Source organism: Lepisma saccharinum, chromosome 23, assembly GCF_977018435.1.
Source record: "Lepisma saccharinum chromosome 23, izLepSacc3.1, whole genome shotgun sequence".
NCBI classification, from domain to species: domain Eukaryota; kingdom Metazoa; phylum Arthropoda; class Insecta; order Zygentoma; family Lepismatidae; genus Lepisma; species Lepisma saccharinum.
Genome location: NC_139251.1, coordinates 13,121,926 through 13,142,222, shown reverse-complemented (window position 1 = coordinate 13,142,222; position 20,297 = coordinate 13,121,926). Strand labels below are relative to the sequence as shown.

Below are 20,297 nucleotides of genomic sequence, written 5' to 3'. Positions count from 1 at the left end.
CGGTTTTGCACCGTCTCCAGATACATAAGTCACGCAGTCACCGTTGCCAACTTTTAGATTCTAAACTGTTCTAGGAGCACTTAAAATGTTCATCACTTTTATCAATTTGAAATTGCAGACATTTATTCCTTGCTAGAAAACATTTGTATCGCTCACACCCAGTGGCGGCGATTGGGTTCCAAAACTAGAGGGCCAAAGTGCAAATGTACGGGGTGGGGGGGCAAGGATAATTTAATTTCCCTTGGTACATGAGGTTAGCGTGGTGCAAAAGTAGCAAAAAGTGGGGGGGCAAGGATAATTTAATTTCCCTTCGTACATGAGGTTAGCGTGGTGCAAAAGTAGCAAAAAGTGGGGGGGGGGCAACTGCACTCTCTCGGCCCCGCCCCTAATTGCTGCCACTGCTGACACCTGTACAGGAGTACGAACCAAGTTTCGCAAAAAGTGCCATCGTAAATACTTTGGAACTTTGTGTGACTGGTGGTTGTTCTACATTATACTTTTTTGGGGGTGCTCCCCTATGACGCAGTGGTAGTGTCGTCGCCTTGTAATCATAGGGTACCAGGTTCGATACCCGGTGGAAGCACATGATGGTTCAGATCCCACTTTAAACTATAGGTCCAGTCCCGATTAGCCTTATTGTGCATAAATTGACCAAATAAATGAATCAATCAATCAAACAGATTTTCTCTCTGGTGTAATTTTGACAATTCAATATCCGAATTAGTTGCTCAAGATCCCCCCCCCCCCTTGAATACTAAGGCACGATGGTCCATAAAATGGAACATGAAATCAGAATTTGCATTATAAAAGGTTTTTGAATATTGTCATCTCTTTCAACAAATCGTCGTTCGCTAGTGTTGTTGCTAGTTATCTTGTTCTCAGACCGCATTGATAGTAATACGATACAAAATATAATTGTGCAAATAACAGGCAATGCTATTTACACATTTCAACAAACGAACAACGTAAAAATGAAACCGACAGAAGATTTACGATTTCAAGACCAGAAACGTGACATAAAATGAACAAGACACACAAACCCATTTCAAGACCATCGAAACAAATTTAGAAAATATGTGGTAGTTGGTTTGACATAATAATGACACTAATTTGAGAAGTTACAAAATCTTAGGTGCAGTGGCTTAGCAACATATCGCGAGGTCCTGGGCGAGATTTGAATGCAAGGCCCCATCATTCTTTAAGTTTGAAATATCAATGTAAATCGATACACAGTCATCAAGGAAACGTCAGCAAATTATCATATTTATATAATAGCCTACAATAATAATTAATTTCTGACGAAAATTATATTTAATAGTACGCGACAGAGAAATTTACACTTGGCAGAGCTATAGTAACACGCTGCTGGAATTTTCATTAACCAAAGTAGTAGTAATAGTACGTTTTTTAAGATGTTCTTTAGGCAGTAAGATAACTGAAATATCCTTAAGTGTGCTAAACTTTTTTTAAAAAAAATCAGAAATACAAAGTAAGAATCTTGAAATATAACCTATATATTATTTAATGAGTCGTTCTTTGTTTCCTCATTTCGAAGTTTGTAGGATGTAAATGTCACAAACCATGGCTTAAGTAGAAAATATGGAAGGATGCACATAAAATGTCAGTGCTTGATAGAGCGGGGGGAAGGGAGTGCGCTAAATCACAATCCTGTCTAGGGGCCCAATGTATCTACCTACAAGCTCTTCTACACAATCGGTTTCAACATCAGCAAATCTTAAAACGATAGTCATTTGCACAATAAATGTGAAATGTTTGGTGTAATCAACTGATACAGCTAATTTGACTTTTTTTTTAAATTAGCAATTTTGACTTTTTTTTAATTAGCAATTTTGACTTTGTTGCACATAAATTGTACCAGTTAACTTTGAATTTTAGGACTTAGATGATAATAATAACTGTGAATCTCATTTTGTTGTTACGTCTTAATGTTCTTGTAATATAAAATATTTGACGCAGTGGCGTAACAAAATCGTAAAGTACGCGTCCGCAAGAAATAAACTTGGGTCCCTCAAGTACAGTCAGCTTCTTCCAGGAAATTTACGTAATTACTTAGAATGGCTGGTTGTGGCTGCACTTACATTAATAACTATACAAATAGATGCTCTAACTCTGAATTTTCACATATTACAACATATCTTTCTTTGACATTTATGTATTCAAAAGAAGAAAATACAAATACTTACTTATCCCTTCCCCCAAACAGAAGGCAGTACAGGATACAGAGAACACTGGAAGTTAGTGTAGAGCTATCAAGGAGAAGAAACTTTCCTAAAGCACTTGATTTCAGATTTAAGCACATTCCTGAAACATGGAACTTGATCAGGAAATTCGGAAGATAAATCATCTTCGTGCCCGTTACAGAGGGCAATAGCTGCGTCTGAAGTTGTAGGAACGAAGGAAGAACTGCTAATATTATCCATACCTTTCTTGAGTTTAAAATACCAGAAGCATTTAAATGCCCCATACTTTGCTCCGTGGCAGTTTGAGGTACTTTACCATTAACATATTAAAATCGGGTAGGCTATGCAAGGTCACGACACAGAAGAAAAATGGATAAAATTGTCCAAGCAATTTTTGCGTTGATGTTTCACATGAGAAATGAGAATTATTTTGACTTTTTCGGGGCCCCTTAGGCTTAGAGCTCCCGCCCGCCTCTGATTTGACGTATTCATTCAAATTATAACGTTAAACTAGAATATAAAGCCAGTTAAAAAGGTCTTAATTTTATTGCCCACAAAAAATAGCCTTTTCTATCTTTCTCACTTCCATTTATTACGTTTTTCGTATCAACCTCATAGGACGCGAGGCCCCTATATGCGCGAGGCCCAGGGTGGTCGCCCACTTCGCTCACCCCTTGCTACGCCAATGATTCTACAACCTCAAGGCACCTGCGCCTAGCAGAAATTCAAATATTTCCATGCGTAGTGAAATATAATGGCCGCTGGCAACACTGACAGTAGTGCTCGCCGTCTACCTGCAAGAACTACATCGAGTCTCACGGGTCTTCTTAAGACCCGGGTAATAGAAAAGCCTGGCAGGCATCGAAGCCTGTGCAACACTGTGACGTGAAGCTCGCTTGCGCGATGTCGAACACCTGGGCTTGATGTGCGTGTTGCATATTATTGTAGGCGCGCCTCCTCGCAGACGGGTTTTCTCCGGGTCTTGTGCAGGTCTCTGAAAGCGACATGTGTAGCTTGCCCTGTCGCATCAATGCGAAAGGTCGAATTGATTACTGAGGGTTCACTGCAAGCGATACGTATCTCTTGTCGCTTGTTACCTATTGCTTTTCGCTTGGTAGCGTGCCAATAAAGTTCACACCGTTGCGGCATGATAGGCCGCACAAGTCTGCTTTGATTTCTGAAATCTTCAAACAACACAAAAAAGTATGCAAAGTAAAAATTAAGAGTCAGCGATTAAGGTAAATGTGATTATTTTCTCAATTCCACAGTGGGGCAAAAAACCCTTAAGTACGCCACTGACTGCGGAGCAGTTAATCCCTTCCTAACTCCGCCGCGAAAGGAACTCTTTCTTTCCCCCCTCCCCCTTCCGAATGCTCTGCGCCGAGACAGATACGACGCTGTAAAGCGCGTTTCACAACTTATTGCCCAATTCGGTATGGAACGTAGCTGCTTACACACAGGAGGAAATCATGTGACCTACAAGAATTGTGATTGGTTGGACGGTTTGTGCAATATTGATCGGTACCCACAACGGATGCAATTGTATTAAAAATTACAACACGTAAATTAGACAGGTGATATTGGTACCAGGTTCCAACAAGAATAGTAACCATTTTTTCGTGAGGAAAACTGCATAAATGATAATTTTCAAAAACCACTGTGGTATTTGTAATCGCATGCATGGTCTCGACATTTTAAAATGAATTTGATTATGCTAATTTATCAAATTATAGTGGTTCCAACAACATATGTACACTCACTCGGGCCGTATAAGACCACGTTTACACGTATGGGTGAGTGCGTGTGTGTCCAAAATGTAATAAAAAAACACGTTCAAATCGTGTTATTTGAGTAAATATTAGGCTAAACTTGTGAAATAAACAAATAAAAGTTGAGAACACACACTTTGTGTGTCGAAAATATAACTAAAAGTCTTTCCTGAACAGATTGAATTGTGTTATTTTGGTAATAATAAGCCTAAACTTGTGAAATAAACAGATAGAAGTTGAGAACACACACTTTGTGTGTCGAAAATGTAACTAAAAGTCTTTCCTGAACAGATTGAATTGTATTATTTTGGTAATAATAAGCCTAAACTTGTGAAATAAACAGATAGAAGTTGAGAACACACACTTTGTGTGTCGAAAATATAACTAAAAGTCTTTCCTGAATAGTATAAATAGTGTTATTTTGGTAATAATAAGCCTAAACTTGTGAAATAAACAGATAGAAGTTGAGAACACACACTTTGTGTGTCGAAAATGTAACTAAAAGTCTTTCCTGAACAGATTGAATTGTATTATTTTGGTAAAAATAGGTATAAAATTGTAAAATAATAAATTAAAAAGTTGTAAAAATATCTTTGTGAGTCCAAAATTTAATAAAAAATGTTTCCTGAATAGTATAAATAGTGTTATTTTTGTAAAAATACATAAAAACTTGTAAAAGATTTGACAAAGTCAAAGTTTGGTAAAAAATAAACTCAAAATTAAGTTAAATAGCACACAGTAACATACATTTACTACCTAAATCAATAATCAAATGGTCCTAGGTTCGTTACCCCGTGATAAAAGCAAATGGTGAAAACTGTAGGCCCCGTCCCTGATAGCTCTCCCTTCTTCATAGTACAGATAAAAAAAACCTGCGCTAAAGCGTCCTGTGCCTTGGGGCAACCCTGAGCGGAATATTAATTGGCGGCGGAAACCGGTTCTACAAGCGACGCATAGCTTCAGAGATTTGACCCTTGCTGCGCATTTCCAGACATCCTTTGTTGTCTGGATCAATCCCTCCCCTGCCCTACAGTATTGCATAGCTTTCCCCTGTTCTTGCGTACTGGTTAACCTTGGAAAAAAAACCGGTTCTGAAAACCTACCGACGCGTTTTCTCATTAATCAATTGGGTTCGTTCTTTGTTCTGACGTCATTTGACCTTGAACGCACACTCCCCAAATTCCTTTCTCCTCTACCTGCGCTGAATATTAATTCATTCTCTCTGTCTACCTTCACCGCACTTCCCCAAATTCCTTTCTCGTATACCTTCACCGCCGAATCGAGATCCTGAGACAGTATTCTGTCTAGCATCTCGTACCATCGTGTTTCATACCATAATAACATACATTATTACATAGTACTAATTAATAATATTACATATCTCGGGTTCGAGTACCGGGACCGTCTTCTTTCGTACCATTAACACCTTTCATAGCGGTTCATAAACCATAGAAAACTTATTTTCAATATTATAAACATTAATATTATCGATTTATACATTACATACTTTGCAGTAATGAATATAAAAACATATGCATAGAATTTAGTACCTCTAATTACCTTTTATATACATATTTTTCATAAAATAAATAAATATATATTCATAAAAAGTTATAAACATGCAAATACATAAATGTAAAGTACTCTAAGTACTTGCAAATGAATTCTAAGTACGTGCAAATTAATTAAAACCCGTGCAAATTAGTTATAAGTACGTGCAAATTAGTTGCGAATATTAAATAGCGACCGACGTTGGCGGGGTCCCCATCTACTATAGGCAGTAAAATTGATAAACATCGGAAGATTTATCGTCATTTTTCCAGATTAGCCCTCATAAAGCAGTTATTTTGCGATACAGGCACGTATTTATTCCTAACATAGACACAAGAGCCACTATAAAATTAATCTATTCTTATCTGAAATTGCCTGAAACTGTTTTAAAACTTAGAACAAAGGGTACATTTAGTGTTGCCCATGGGACGAGACGGGACAGGTTTTTAAAAATTCGAGACGAAACGAGATTGATCATGTGTCCCGAGACAAACGTGTAACGAGTGCACTCACGGTCCCCGAAATGACGTGTCATTCATACCCGGCACGGGGCCAAACGTCGTTTTGTGTACGGGAAACCGGTCGTGACTCTTACGGTCCAGGTTTTCAGGTTCGGTACTGAGACGGTCGTTTATTGTCGTACTATTGCGAGGCGGAGATAAATACCTTGAAATGTTACACTGTTTTGTTTACCTTGGATATGTAGATTCGAACAATCATAACACACTAATAGCATAATATCCGGTATCTGAAAAACGTCAAATAACAACACTGACGAACGGTAAAAAGTGAATATATATTGTAACAACAAAAAAAGAAATTGCAATCAACAACTGTTTACATAGCCTCCTCAGACTCTCACTCATTCACTCTCTTTCACACATATGAGGTATTTTTACATGTGAAGTATAGGTACAAATCATGGATCTCATTAACATATCATTCCTTTTTAGTTTTTAAACCTTTATGTGAATATAGGGCATTTGTCTGCCAGCTCCTGTGCTCTTTTAAATTAACTTAAGTGCCAGCAAAAATTACATTAATAACCACTATGCAACAAATAATATTACTTCACGCGCACGACCTTGCAATAAAAAAACGACGCTTTCCACAATTAAGAGGACTCATCAGTCACGTATTGACAAATTAAATGGCGCGACGGGGCGGTCGGTTACACAATAAATGGAGCACACTTTGACAATTTACACTAAATATTAAAGTAATGAAATGGAGCTTCTGACCCTGAGTGCAGACAATTAAATTAGAACATCTGAACATGAAATGACCCTTTTTTATAACAATACCAAAAAAATATCAGACACGGTAGCTAGGTTTGGGGTTCCTGAGTCACTTTGCAAATAAGTGGGACTTCGGCGTTAACAGTACGGTGTTGATACTAACGATGGACGTTTACATGGACATAGACCCTCTGAAGAATACTGTACCGGACTCTGCTACATTGCGTAGTCATTCATCTCTCCTGGACGCGGGACTTGCACACGGTTCCTTTGTGGCGAAATTGTTCTCTGAGGTCGATCGCGACGAAGAATAATTGCGACGATATGGTGTACTTGCACCTCCTCAGTACTTCGGGCGTTCCTCTTGTCACTAGCGTCGGGTGTGCGTGGTCAAGCGCCGGTCCGGAATCTCTCTAGTGTCGGGCATCCATTGGACGTCGATCTGGAATCATCTCTCTCTGGTAACGGGCTTCGATTGGGCGTCGATCTGGAGTCGTCCTTCTCTCTCTCTCTCTCTCTCTCTCTCTGGTAACGGGCTTCGGTTGGAACGTCGATCTGGAAACGTCCTTCGGGCTTTGGGCAGTGTTTGGTTTTGGCGTCGTCTGGCTGGCTTCTGCGTCGTTGCAGGCGTCAGGGGAGTCGACGGACTCCCTTCTCTATCTCCTTTAGCCGCCCATAATTAGGTAGTCCACGGTTGGCAAAAACAAATCACCGCGTAATACTTTACCAAAATAAGGCGCACATTGGTAACTCTCTATCTGCAATTCGCTCACGGTACGTAAGAAAACGAAGTCCACGTACACAAAACAATAATCACGCGCGAGTGTAGCGCGGATATGCTCTCTCTATGGAATCCGGGTAAAAACTGTGTCTGGAATGGTAGTACCGCATATTTATAAGAGATTTAAATTCGTCCGTTGAAAAGCACGCTAAGGTGACTTGGCTTCGATTTCTGAGGGGATGGAAATGACCTTTCTCCATTGTCTTGAAACGCGGTCACCAACGCGTCTTCGATCCTGGCAGGCTTGGGCTCCAGCTGATTTTCCTGGTCATCCGTGACAAATGGGTTCGCCCACCCGCTGAGACTCCAAGTCCGGTCGCGACGAAAATAATCTTTCCTTTTCTCCGTGTTGGTGCAAACATGTCATGTTGTAAGCCGAAATGACAGTTCGGCTGTCACTCAGGAAAAACCCGTCTCCCAACTCCCGACGTCTGGCTCGGATACAAATTTATCCACAAAATAAAATCAAACCTCACGATTTTATATTTGACCATAAAATGAATCGATAAACAAAAAATAATTTATATCGAACTGCTTTTCACATGTCACTAAATACCGTGACAAACGAATATTTTCGAGACGAGACAGGCCAAAGTCTCATCTCGTGGGCAACACTAGGTACATTTTATAGTCAAGTAATATAAAAGGAATTTTAGGATAAATCCTCAGCCTACTTATAAGATACACATGTATATTATTGGATAAAGTTATAAAACAAATCTTTTGAGTTCATCGACCCAAATATGTAAATATGGACATATTAAGCTCATGTTCATCACCGTAGCTAAATATTTTTCCGCCCTAGGCGGGGTTCCTCCTGGTAACGTCGTCTCCCAGCTGGTTCGAATCCCACTTTAAACTGTAGGTACAGTCCCGATTAGTCTATCTGTGCATAAAGTGTACTTAAAAGAAAACTCAAACTCATCCTGACCTTCGCGATTAGCGAAAAGTGGAGGAAAAGCAAAGTATGTGTAAAATTAATCAATCAATTTTTCGGTCTCCTTAATTTAATATAAAATCAAAAGCAATGTCTTACACCGCTTTTCATTTTCACATCCAAAACATAGTGTTAATTAAAAGAAGTGTTTTAGAAGCAAAATAGAAAGAAAACTTGGATCTGAAGTTTTTCAATGAAGTGTATTATTTTGTTCTTCATAACTGGTCGTTTTAATTCTTCTGTAACTTAAGATTTGAAGCTGATTAAAAATATGTAGTATATGGTGACCACCGAACGAAAATTTAACTTGAAAGACGTGCTATTAATATCACATGACAGTGTAATTAATAGTTCGTTCATTTAAAATACATGCGGCGAGATATTCTTACAGTGAAATTGCCTTGTGGTTAGATTTCCGGATCCTTTTTGCAGCGAATTAATGCTTTATTTCCGCTATTGAATAAAAGTATCTATTTTCTTAATTTTGCAACTATACCTAAGCAGGGGGCGATAAAGTACGTGGATGGATCAGAAAATAAGGTTACAATGAGCATTCTGTGAATGCACGAAATAGAAGAAGGTAAGTAATTGATTTACCCGGAGGTGAAACAGATGGCGAGTTTCGACAACTTTACGTTTACCGTCAGTGTAGCCTATGTAATGGTGAGACCCTTGCAGAATTGGTCTGCTGTGGAAGTGCTATACGCTTCTTGTGGGCGATGAATGTTCCGGCAGCGGATATTCGTCGTCGACTCGTATGGTGAGAGTGCTACCTCACGGCCCGCCAGACTCAACAGTTGCTGCATTGTTTCAGATGGGAAGTGTGGAACCACCCTACATATTTCCCGGACTTGGCCCTCGGTGCATTTTTCCGTTTTCCCCAGCTGAAAGCGCACTTGTCTGGAACACGATTCTCGTTCGACGAAAACGTCCAGGCACCTGCCACGAAGTGGTTCAATGAGCAGGGACATGATTTCTACCAAGAGGGCATCAACAAGTTGGTCCAGCGGTCTGATAAATGTCTCAATCGCCTTGACGAATGCGTGGAAAAGTGATGTGTGTGTGTGTGTAGCCTTCTTAGAATACATAAATTTACACCAGGTCATACTGCTTTTTTTCATTTGTTGTTGTAACTTTTTTTTCTGATCCATCCATGTAAATGTTAAGAAAAAGAAAAAATAAGGTCAAGAAAAATTAAAGAAAGGTCAATAAAAAGTAATGGAAAGTCAGGAATTTTGGATTTGTTATTTTGGTGACAATCTAGGTCACAATCTATCTGATGGTGAAAAAGTTTTGTACTCTTCCTTCCCTCCTTCTAAAAAGAGTTTTTCAGATTTAATTTTTTAAATTTAATTTTTTAATTTTTATTTTATTTTAAATCTGCCTTCTTTCAGGTGCTGTGCGAGGGGCCAAATGCAGGAACCCAGGATGGAGACAGCTGGCCCATGGAAAGGAAGGCACCTTCTGGGACACGTGGTGAGGAAAACAATTACACTTCCCATTAGCGTTATGATATTTTGTGAAAAAAAAATAATTATTATAATATTGCACATTTAACTAGCCACTTTCAAGTTTAAACCTCCCGCACATTGCAACATGCCATGAATTCGGGGATGTGGAGGTGAAGCCCTCACACATTCACAATCTTGTCCATTTGTATAGGTCATCTAATCAGCACCACGTTCTGGCTGCTCAAAAATAGATGAGGTGCATTCCGTTGTCACAGGTGGGACACTCAAACTACATTTTTGATATTAAAATAACTATTCTACTGAGAGTTCAGCAATATTTTTCTTCCAGTTTCTGTGTAATGACATATGAAACTTGACACTGTTGATTAAACTATCCCAGATTTGTAGCTATGAATGAACAATTTTGTGTCACGGCTGGGACAGACGGTACACTTAATAAGAAATGTATTTTCATTTTTGTGAATTGTCAATGATGAAAAATAAATTATTTAAGACAAAGAGAGAAAATAATTGACCTTTGAATATTATAGTGGAGTTGAAAAGGAAGTGTCATAGTTAAAGGAGAAATTAATTGTTTTTTGGTGTTGTGGGTGAGGCACAATACAAAACACAAGTAAATCAAGAAGTTAAAATAAACTAACAATATTTAAAATACCTTCTTCCTTCTAACTTAATTATGTCTAATAGTTGCATTTTTATGCAAATGACAATTTTAGGTTTTCACTCACAAGATAGGATAAAATTACGGCATTGAATTGACTAAACCTGAAATTTTGATAAAAATTGTCTCCTCAGAGAAGTACCACTTAAATCATGTAGTAAGAGGTGCATTGATTAGTATGATTGCAAGTCTTGAAATTTTACATTTAAAAAATCATTAAGAATTCATTTTTTTAAAACTGAAAAGTGTAATTTTTCAACTACTTTCTAACGTGCTCTATAGAAATATGTATTATTTATTGAGAATGTTTTGTGTCCTACATTTTGACTTAATGTCCTACATTTTGGGTCTGTACTACTGTGTACAGACCTGGATGAGAGCATCAGTATCAGTTCAAGTGATATGAGTTCAGCCTTAATTTCTAAATATATTTATTGAGTTCTAGTTTTGTGGGATCTGAACTACAGTATAATGTTCCTCCACCAGGTATACAACCCAAGAACCCCTTGATTGCAAGGCCACAACATTACCACTATGCCATTGGGGAAGTCTAATTATATTTATATTTTATATTGTACTTATGTTGAATATCAGAACTATAGTTCAGTATAATCATTTTTTGTAATTGTCTTAATGGCTTCAAGTTGAAAGGGGCCAAGAAGGCAATTTCCAACTGTGTAGAATTTTCAAGGAGGTCAATCTTTGCCCTCATACTACTCAGGTCAATTACCCAACATTTAGGCTCTTTCAGGTGATCAGATCCAAGCACCTTTCTCTGTAAATACACAGTAAAACCACAGATATACATATTATAATATGTTTATCTGCGGTAAAACCAAGTATGCTTAAATTTTATTAGAAATAGTTCACTATTAGATATCAATAATTAAAACTCCTGTACCTACACAAATATAACCAATTACAATGGGTGTTGCCAGGAAGTTTTGTAGGGGAGTTGTCAGATCATTGATATATTGATATTAGGTAGTATGAATAATAACACCAACCTACGTGCCTCCGTAGGTCCTCATCAATAGCTGCAACTTCGTCAACAATGGCATGTTTTACTTTTAGATAATCATGATATGTTTCTTCAAATTTCGTCACCCAAGCCAATATGATATTCCGAGACGGTACGTGTCCATATCAACTAACATTGAAATGTCGTCTACAGACACGCTGCACTCCTATCGCATACTTCGTTTTGTAATAACACAGGTAACCCATTGTTGCAATTGTCAACACTCCATTGCAACTGACTACATGAAATGGTACCCTTTCCTTTACCATTCCGCTTCCCGCCAACCACGACAAGCTATTGCGCAGGCACAGCATTCCAATTTGAAATGTGTCAGTTGACTCGGCTTCACCCTGTATATTGAATTAGAATTAGATGTAGCTGTAGTAGCAAACCTACAATTGCATGTAAGTCAAAATAAATTTATAAATTAACACAATATTTTACAATAAAGTTGGAAGGAATATGATATCTTTCAAAGATTTTTATTTTTACGTTATTAACTAACATGACATTTAAACTAATGATATTGTTTTTCAGATGATGGTGTTACAAATGGAAATCATATTCAAACTTTTACAGCCAACAAGTTCAAATTGAAGAATCCAAGGTAAGTATGCTGAAAATGGACGTATATCTGATAAGATAAGATAAGATTTATTTCCATCCACTTGATCATATGAATACAAATAGCACTATGATATGAGATAGGTCAATTACATGTGTAATTTTGAGTACAAAGGAATTAATACAAACTTAAGCATATTAAAAAGTATAAAGAGTATAAAATAAAATTACATGTATAATTTTGAGTACAAAGGAATTAACACATACCCTCGAATGTATGTGGGTCCCCTCCCTCAAAATGTACAAAATTTTCATTTCAAGAAATTAAACAATATGACACTGCTACTACATTAGTTTAACAGCCACGAGACAGTCTGATATGATATGATATGATTCATTTCCATCCACTTGATCTTGTAAGTACAAATAGCACTATGATATGGAATAGGTTAATTACATGTATGATTTTGAGTACAAAGGAATTAACACAGACTTATGCCTATTAAAAAATTTAAAAGAGTATAGAATAACTTAAAAAAATAGAAGAAAAATCAAAGGTTATGGCTATTAATGAAAAATATGATCCAAGTACTCCTCTGTGCTAAAAAACAAATACTTCATAAGCAAGCTTTTTACTGTTATTTTCAATTTGGTTGGATTATGAGTCTTGAATTTCTCTGGCAGCTTGTTATAGAGTTTTACATCTTGAAATCCTAGACCACTATGTGTTTTGGATGTGCGGACAGTAGAAAGGTGATGGGAGTTATGCATACGAGTGCTGTACTTGTGTGTGTCCAGATTTTTTGAGAAGATTTTAGAATTTTTATGAATAAAGTACAATGTTTCTAATATGTACAGTGGGATCCATGAGTATTACCGTGCAAATTGTCCATGACTATTTTCATTAATTTTTCTCTTACATCCTATGTGTTTTTAAGCAATGGATGTTTATGCATGCTGGTGCAGAAGTTGTCAACAGCATGTTTTGAGTTTTCTTTTAATTCTTGAAGCTCTTATTGGGTCAAATAAAGTGCACGAACATGGCGATGGACAATTTGCATGGTGATACTCATTGATCCCACTGTACAAACATGGAAGAGGTAATATTTGAAATTCATTGAAAATTTGTTTTGTTGGGTTTTAGAGGGATACATTCTTCATAATTTTTAATATGCGTTTTTGCCAAATAAAATTTTTCCGCATTTTGGGTGAGCTGCCCCAGAAAGAGATACCATATGTAAGTACAGGTTGAATCTGTCAAAAATATTTTGTCCTTAAATCATTCAAAGTTAAAACATTTCTCAAAATTCTCATCATGTAGCAGAGCCTGCTTAACTTTTGAGTTAAATTAGTAATTTGCATGTCCCAAGACAGGTTTGTGTCTATCCATACTCCTAAGAATTTTATTGCATTGCATTCTTTGACGACTTCATTGTTAATAATTACATTTAAGTTTTTTATTTGTTTTGCTGGATTAAAATTTATTAGAACTGTTTTATTAACATTCAGGGAAAGCTTGTTGTTGTTTAGCCAGGTGTTTAGTTGTGTTGTTGTTGAAATGAAATTCTTTTGAAGTTGCTCATATTCCAGGCTTTTTACTATGATATTTGTATCATCCGCAAAAAGTATTGTTAGAGAGACTGATAAGGTTTCTGGAAGATCATTTATGTAGAGTACAAATAAAACTGGTCCTAGAATTGAGCCTTGCGGTACACCTGTATTGAGGAACAATTGGTCTGATTTGATTTTGTTAATATCTACATACTGACATCTGTCTTTTAAATAAGACGTGAACCATTTTTGTGCTAAACCTCTGATTCCATAATCGTCCATTTTATCTAGTAAAATATCATGCTGAACCAAATCAAATTCTTTGGTAAAATCTAAAAAATAATCCATGCACATGCATTTTTGTGTCTCTCGATTTTAGTATGTTATTTGTAAATTCAAAAATAGCTTCTGATATTGACTTACTTTCTTGGTATCCAAATTGATGTTTGGATAAAATGTCGTATTTTTCTAAGAAAGTTACTAATCTATTTAGCATAATTTTCTCTATTACTTTAGAGAAGACCGATAAAACAGAAGTTGGCCTATAGTTTGAGCATTATTCTTTGCTGCATTTCGTTAATAATGGTTTCACATTTGCTATTTGCTACTCATTAGGAAAAATACCTGTTTCTAAAGATGTGTTGCAAATACTTACTAGTGGTTGTAAAATACTATTCGCACATTTTTTAGTACAAAACTTGAAAATTCATCTGGCCCTGATGAATACTTATTTTTAAAATGTCTAATTACCTTCTCGACTTCTTCCTCAGTTACTGGTGTGAGAAACATAGTGTTTATGTTTCGGTGACTGTTGAAATATGTTCTCAATCTAGGTGTAGGGATTACTGAATTTTTATTTACGGTATTGGGAATGTTCACAAAGTATGTATTAAAAATTTGTGCCACATCAAGGGGATTGCTTATTTTCTCTCCATCAGCCATTATTTCTATTTTTTCATTCATGTTCTTTCTTTTCTGACCAATTTCATCATTAACAATTTCCCATAGTTTCTTTGATTTATTTGCAGATTTGCATATTTTATCTGCAATGGCCAATTTCTTAGCATTGTTTATTACCTTCCTGAGAATAATTACATATTTTTTGTAGTGGTCTTTAATATGGGATCCTTGTTTTTCTGGATTTCTTTATATAATTTTCTTTTTGTTTCACAGGATTTTTTTTTATCCCTTTAGTTATCCAGGGAATTGATTTTGTTTGATTTAGGGGTTGTCTGTATGTTTTGTATGGAAATGCTACTTCAAAATGATATTTTATTGTCTTTGTGAATAAGCTTACTTTTGTGTTTAAATTTTCCTTCATGAGCACATCAGTCCAGTTTTCTTTCTTTAAGGAATATACAAAGTTTCCTGTATTTTCCGTGGTGAATTTTCTATTTTCTACAGTAGTGATATGTTTTGCAGTTTTTTCTTTTATATTCTCTGGTATATGGACACTTATGAAAACTGCTTCATGATCGGACAAGGCTCAAGGTAAAGTATTTGTGATGTATTCAAAAAAAATATTGGTTAATTATTATTTGATCAATACATGTTTTACTTGTTGGTGTTATCCTTGTTGGTGAATTTATTGTTGCAATCAAATTATGGGAGGCTAGAATTGTATTTAGTTCATTTTTTTCCAGACTGTGTTTTAAAAAAATCTATATAAATCTATATTTTTATCGCCCATCACTGTAATGGGTCGTTTTTTATGTAGTAAAATGGACAACATTGTTTCTAATTTTTCAAAAAATGTGCCTAAGTGTCTATTTGGTGTTCGGTATAAGCAAATTACTGTTGCTTCAGTTTGTTTTAATTTTAAATTCACTACTGCGTGTTCAAAATTGAATTCTTCATTTAAATAATTAGTTTTTGTTACATTTTCATATGGTATATTGCTTTTAACTAGTATGGCAGCACTACCTCGTTTGTGGTGTTTACGCTAATATGCGCTGGCTAAATTAAAATTTGGAATTTGTGTGGAAGAAAACTCTTCTTCTTGCAACCAATGTTCAGTGGCACAAATTATATGTGGGACTTCTGTGAGGGATCCAAGAATCACATCAGCTCATGGACCTTGTTCCTTAATGACTGAAAATTTTGACTCATTGACCTAAAAATATTTTTGTTTTCAGAGATAAGAAGTTGTTCATTTTTGTTTACATTAACTGTATGTACATCTACACTGGCATTCAGATTTTGTGAACTGATTACTTTTGTGTGCAGATATTGGCCAAGTTTACTAGTATTACGTGAATAGATAGATAACGTGCTTTGTGTAAATGATAATGATAATGATGACTGAGTCAGTTTCTGTACAGACTCAGACATTATGAGTTTCCCTGATTACTTGCAATACTTATAGCTATGGACTGACACACATATCTTTTTCCGTTTACATTATAATGTAAGCCATGCATGGTGAAATTTTCTCTGTTGTTACTGGCTTTTATTACCTTTGCATGGTATATTTCACTGATGAGGTTTTCACTTTGTCTGTTTGTCTTTTTAATCTCCTTGTTTACTATTGACCATTCTGGGAGGTCATGTCTTACAGGAATTTGGATTACATGCACATTTGTGTACTGAAGGTTATTTCATTCACAAATTTAGAGCAGTTCAAAAGCAAACTTTATTTTTGAGGTCCAGTTGTTCTGAATCCTGCTTTATTTCAGTAATATGTTGAAGAGTAACGTAATGAATGCCTATTGGATATTGGTATCCAACAGATATCCAGGAATATCCAATAGATATTTGATTGATTGATTGAGTTGGTGTTTTAAGTCTATTTTATGCACAGTAAGGCTAACTGGGACTGGACCTACAGTTTAAAGTGGGATCCGAACCACTATGGCCTCCACCGGATATCAAATCTGGGACCCCTTGATTACAAGGTGATGGTGCTACCACTGCACTATTGAGGAGGCCTATCCATTAGAAACATTTGCATCTCATGGTTATCCATATATCCATGCGCAAGACATTTATTCTATCTCGGAAAATAAAGTTTCATGGAAGGCTTATTCTGTTGTCCATTTTGGATAGGCATCTGTGTTGTTCATTGTACAGGAATAAGAATAAGACCAAAACATATTCTGGACTCTTAACTGCAAACTAATCTGGTTATGTATTATACATCACTTGGCCATTCACAGGTTCAGTTGCTATACCCAACTGTACTTCTACATTAGGTCCTAATCTGGATTTTTTTTTCACATACATTTTGGATACGGAAAGAAAATTCGTGCAACCAGATGTAGATATATTAAGAATCTTATTTGCACATGTTTCTGTAGGTGCAAATTTTGAAAACATGTTTTATAGAATCCTCTCTCTCCCATACACACGCATGTGCATACATGCATGCACATGCAAACAAACACTTACCTACACACCTGAAAAATATTTTATATCCATTCCCCACACACAGAAGCACACATACTGAATGTATATAAAGCAAGAGAAGAGCATGTGTAAATTTTAAGTTTATTCTATTAATATATTACTAATGTGTATATCTCTACAATTCTCTCAGTGTAAACTGGTTGAGACACAAAGGTGTGAAAAAAAATGTGAACTTTCACTTATGTTTAGTTATGCATACATAACTCGGTGGACACAATAATGGTCTGTGTGAGTAACATACATAAAATTGTATCTTCGATTTGTGACTTATAATTTTATACAACATTAACATTCTTGGTAAATGTATGAAATTCATGTTGACCAAGCAAGAATGAAAGTTCTTCACAGCTGTTACCCTCCTTCCTCATCTCCCTGATAAAGATCATCTTCTGAAGGTTGAAACATTTGATTTCATCACACATTAACTTCTACAGATCCTTTTAATGTTTTCTTTTATTTAATGCACCTTTGTAACACAGAACGTAGTAATATCATATATACTATAGTAGATTGCTTATGTTTTAACTGAATGAAAATGAGTTTTATTTCGTTTTGTAAATGAAAAGTTTATATGAACACAGGAATAGAATGAGAGAAAGAACTGAAAGGGCGGATAAACAAAAATATGTTAAGCAGGAGACAGTAAACACATACCAATCACAAAAAATGAAATTGAAATTTGCAGTCTGATGGTATGTTCACAGAAGAACAAAACAGAATGTTAATGGTTTGTTTTCTCCTGTGAAAATGCAGTCAGGCAGGGAATTATCAATGTCTCGTTTTTGTGTTTGGTAAGTGTTTATTGCCTCCTACTTCACTTATTTTGTGTGCGTGCGTGCGTTTGTTTGTTTGTTTGTTTGTTTGTTTGTTTGTGTGTTTTATTTTTTTTATTTTTTGCTTGCTTGCTTGCTTGCTTGCTTGCTTGCTTGCTTGCTTCTGTCTCTGTGGTGTTTCGATAGGATTGAGACACATCGTCCATTGAGAATGCAAATGTTCTATCTCTAAATTATAAACACAATATTTTGACTGGTCTATTTAGGATGTAATTGTTTCATGTCTGCTTTGATGTGATACCTACATACAACCAATATTGATACACTGAGTGTGTTTCTGGTCCATGTACAGAATTTGGAGGCAGCCACGAGAATGCAATCTTATGACAATTTCCTCAACCAACCACAACCATCATCCATAAACCACTTGCATTCTAACCTGTCACTTGTGGGAGTTACTTAGCTACAGAATTGGTCTTCAGTTATTACTTTCGTTGTTACCAGACAAAAATTTTGAATAATAGTTGTGTCACACAAGTTAATTGATTTCCCAAAATCAAATTATTTATTTTACTTTGCTACCAAATGACAAAATTCGTAATGAAATTGTTTAATCTTCATCTCATTTCCAGACTGCAGTGTTCTGTCTTTCAGATAGAACACTGGCACACTCAAAGCAAAGCTATGTTGCGTGCAATTGTTCTATCTGAAATTTCAGTTATTAATTACAGCATAAATACCTAACCAAACAACTACAAATTAGAGATGATTCAATATATCAGCCTTTGTAATGATACAAATTTTCAGCAAAATAATGACAAAGGTTAAATAAATATACCATGTCAAACTTTAAAGGGCTCTCATGAAAAGATGAAAAATTGGACATGGAATATTTACATTCTCAGTGGATGATATACTGGATATCGAAAATTGCGCATTTATAGACATCTAAAAATATTCCTTTTCTGGATATCCAGAACTAGATATTTAATAGATATTCAGAAATTTGTCAATTTATATCCAGAAATGGATATCTCATACATATCTAATGGATATTCATGATATCCATAAATACTGTGGGTATCGAATTAGTCTTGCAAATTTGTATTGTCATGGTTATTAAGAGCCAGAATTTAATCTTGTTTCTTGTTATAATCCTGTTAATTTAAATGTACATTCCTTTGTGGAAGTTTGTTGTGTTTGTGTTTTTGCCCTCTTGTCTTTTTACTTTTTTCTCTCTTGCTCTTATACATGTTTCTGTGCAGGTATATGTTATATATGTATTCAGTGGGGTTGGGTAGCAGGTTGAACCTCATCTTTCAATAAGGAACAATTTTCAATAGGGAAACTTCATGCGTGTAACTATAAAATATACCATTAACAGAAATACAATGAATAATACTTAATTTGTCACTCCTTATTATTAAAATAAGGAGATTTTTACAAAATAAGGATAATAGTAATACTAGTCTTACTATCAGTGTATTTCTATAGCAGTGACGTGCACTGAGGAGTAAATAGTCTAGCAGAGATAGATGAATCAATCTCACATCTCTAATTATTTTCAAATCACAATATTTATTGTCTTGTTAAAGCCACACTTCATATGCAACACTTTCTTTTTCATGCACTGCTCGTCCCTCGGTGTGATCCGCGGGCAAAACTGGCCTAGCTCGCTCTTCTTCCGCCTTAGCAGTTCCAGGTAGAAATGGTCGCCCGAAGGAAAAGGGAAGATTTTTTCTTCTACCTCCCTTGCCCCTTCGCCCCTGCTGAAATGGTTGAAAGCCCGTGCTTTCAGGTCCCTCAGTCCATCTCCTATAGGGGATTGGTTTCCATTCGATTCCTTTGTAAATCCTCTAAAGAACTCAAGGGAAAATTTTCTGCAGTACTTATGTTCTCTGTATTTACACAACATTTTACATTTTATTATTTATAAAATGGGAAGGTGTTATGTGCAGACAATAATGTTATGTTTTCTTTCTTTTTTTTCAAGTATGGAATATATAATGATTAAATTATAAATATATGTGCACAGGCTCTCTCTCACTCTCGTTTAGCAGTGTTTTATTTAAATATACTACTCTTGGCCTCCAATGGATGTATTTATTTGGGCAAGAGAATGCACATTCATATTGTTGTTGGTTTGGTTTATTGTACTTCGCTTTTCTGCCACATTTGGTTATCGCAAAAATGAGGATGATGTGATGATGTGATGAAATTAATGATGGGACATCGAACAATCCTGTGATGAGCATGCATTCTTGTTCCTGTGTTGTACTCTGCAGTGAATAATGAAATAATTTGGAATGAAAAATGTATCTCAGAATTCGAAAACACAAATGAATATTATTGAAGAAACTACAAAAAAGTGTG

General features: G+C 35.9%; 1 protein-coding gene across 1 annotated transcript in view; it reads left to right on the top strand.

Annotated features, from left to right (window-relative positions):
• Positions 1–20,297, top strand: part of LOC145977741 (uncharacterized) — a 148,615-nt gene that overhangs the window by 108,634 nt on the left and 19,684 nt on the right. The window contains exons 2-3 of the mRNA XM_083109994.1: positions 9,872–9,953; positions 12,169–12,238. Coding sequence (XP_082966120.1) covers positions 9,872–9,953; positions 12,169–12,238 — 152 coding nt within the window. The remainder of the gene's footprint in view (positions 1–9,871; positions 9,954–12,168; positions 12,239–20,297) is intronic.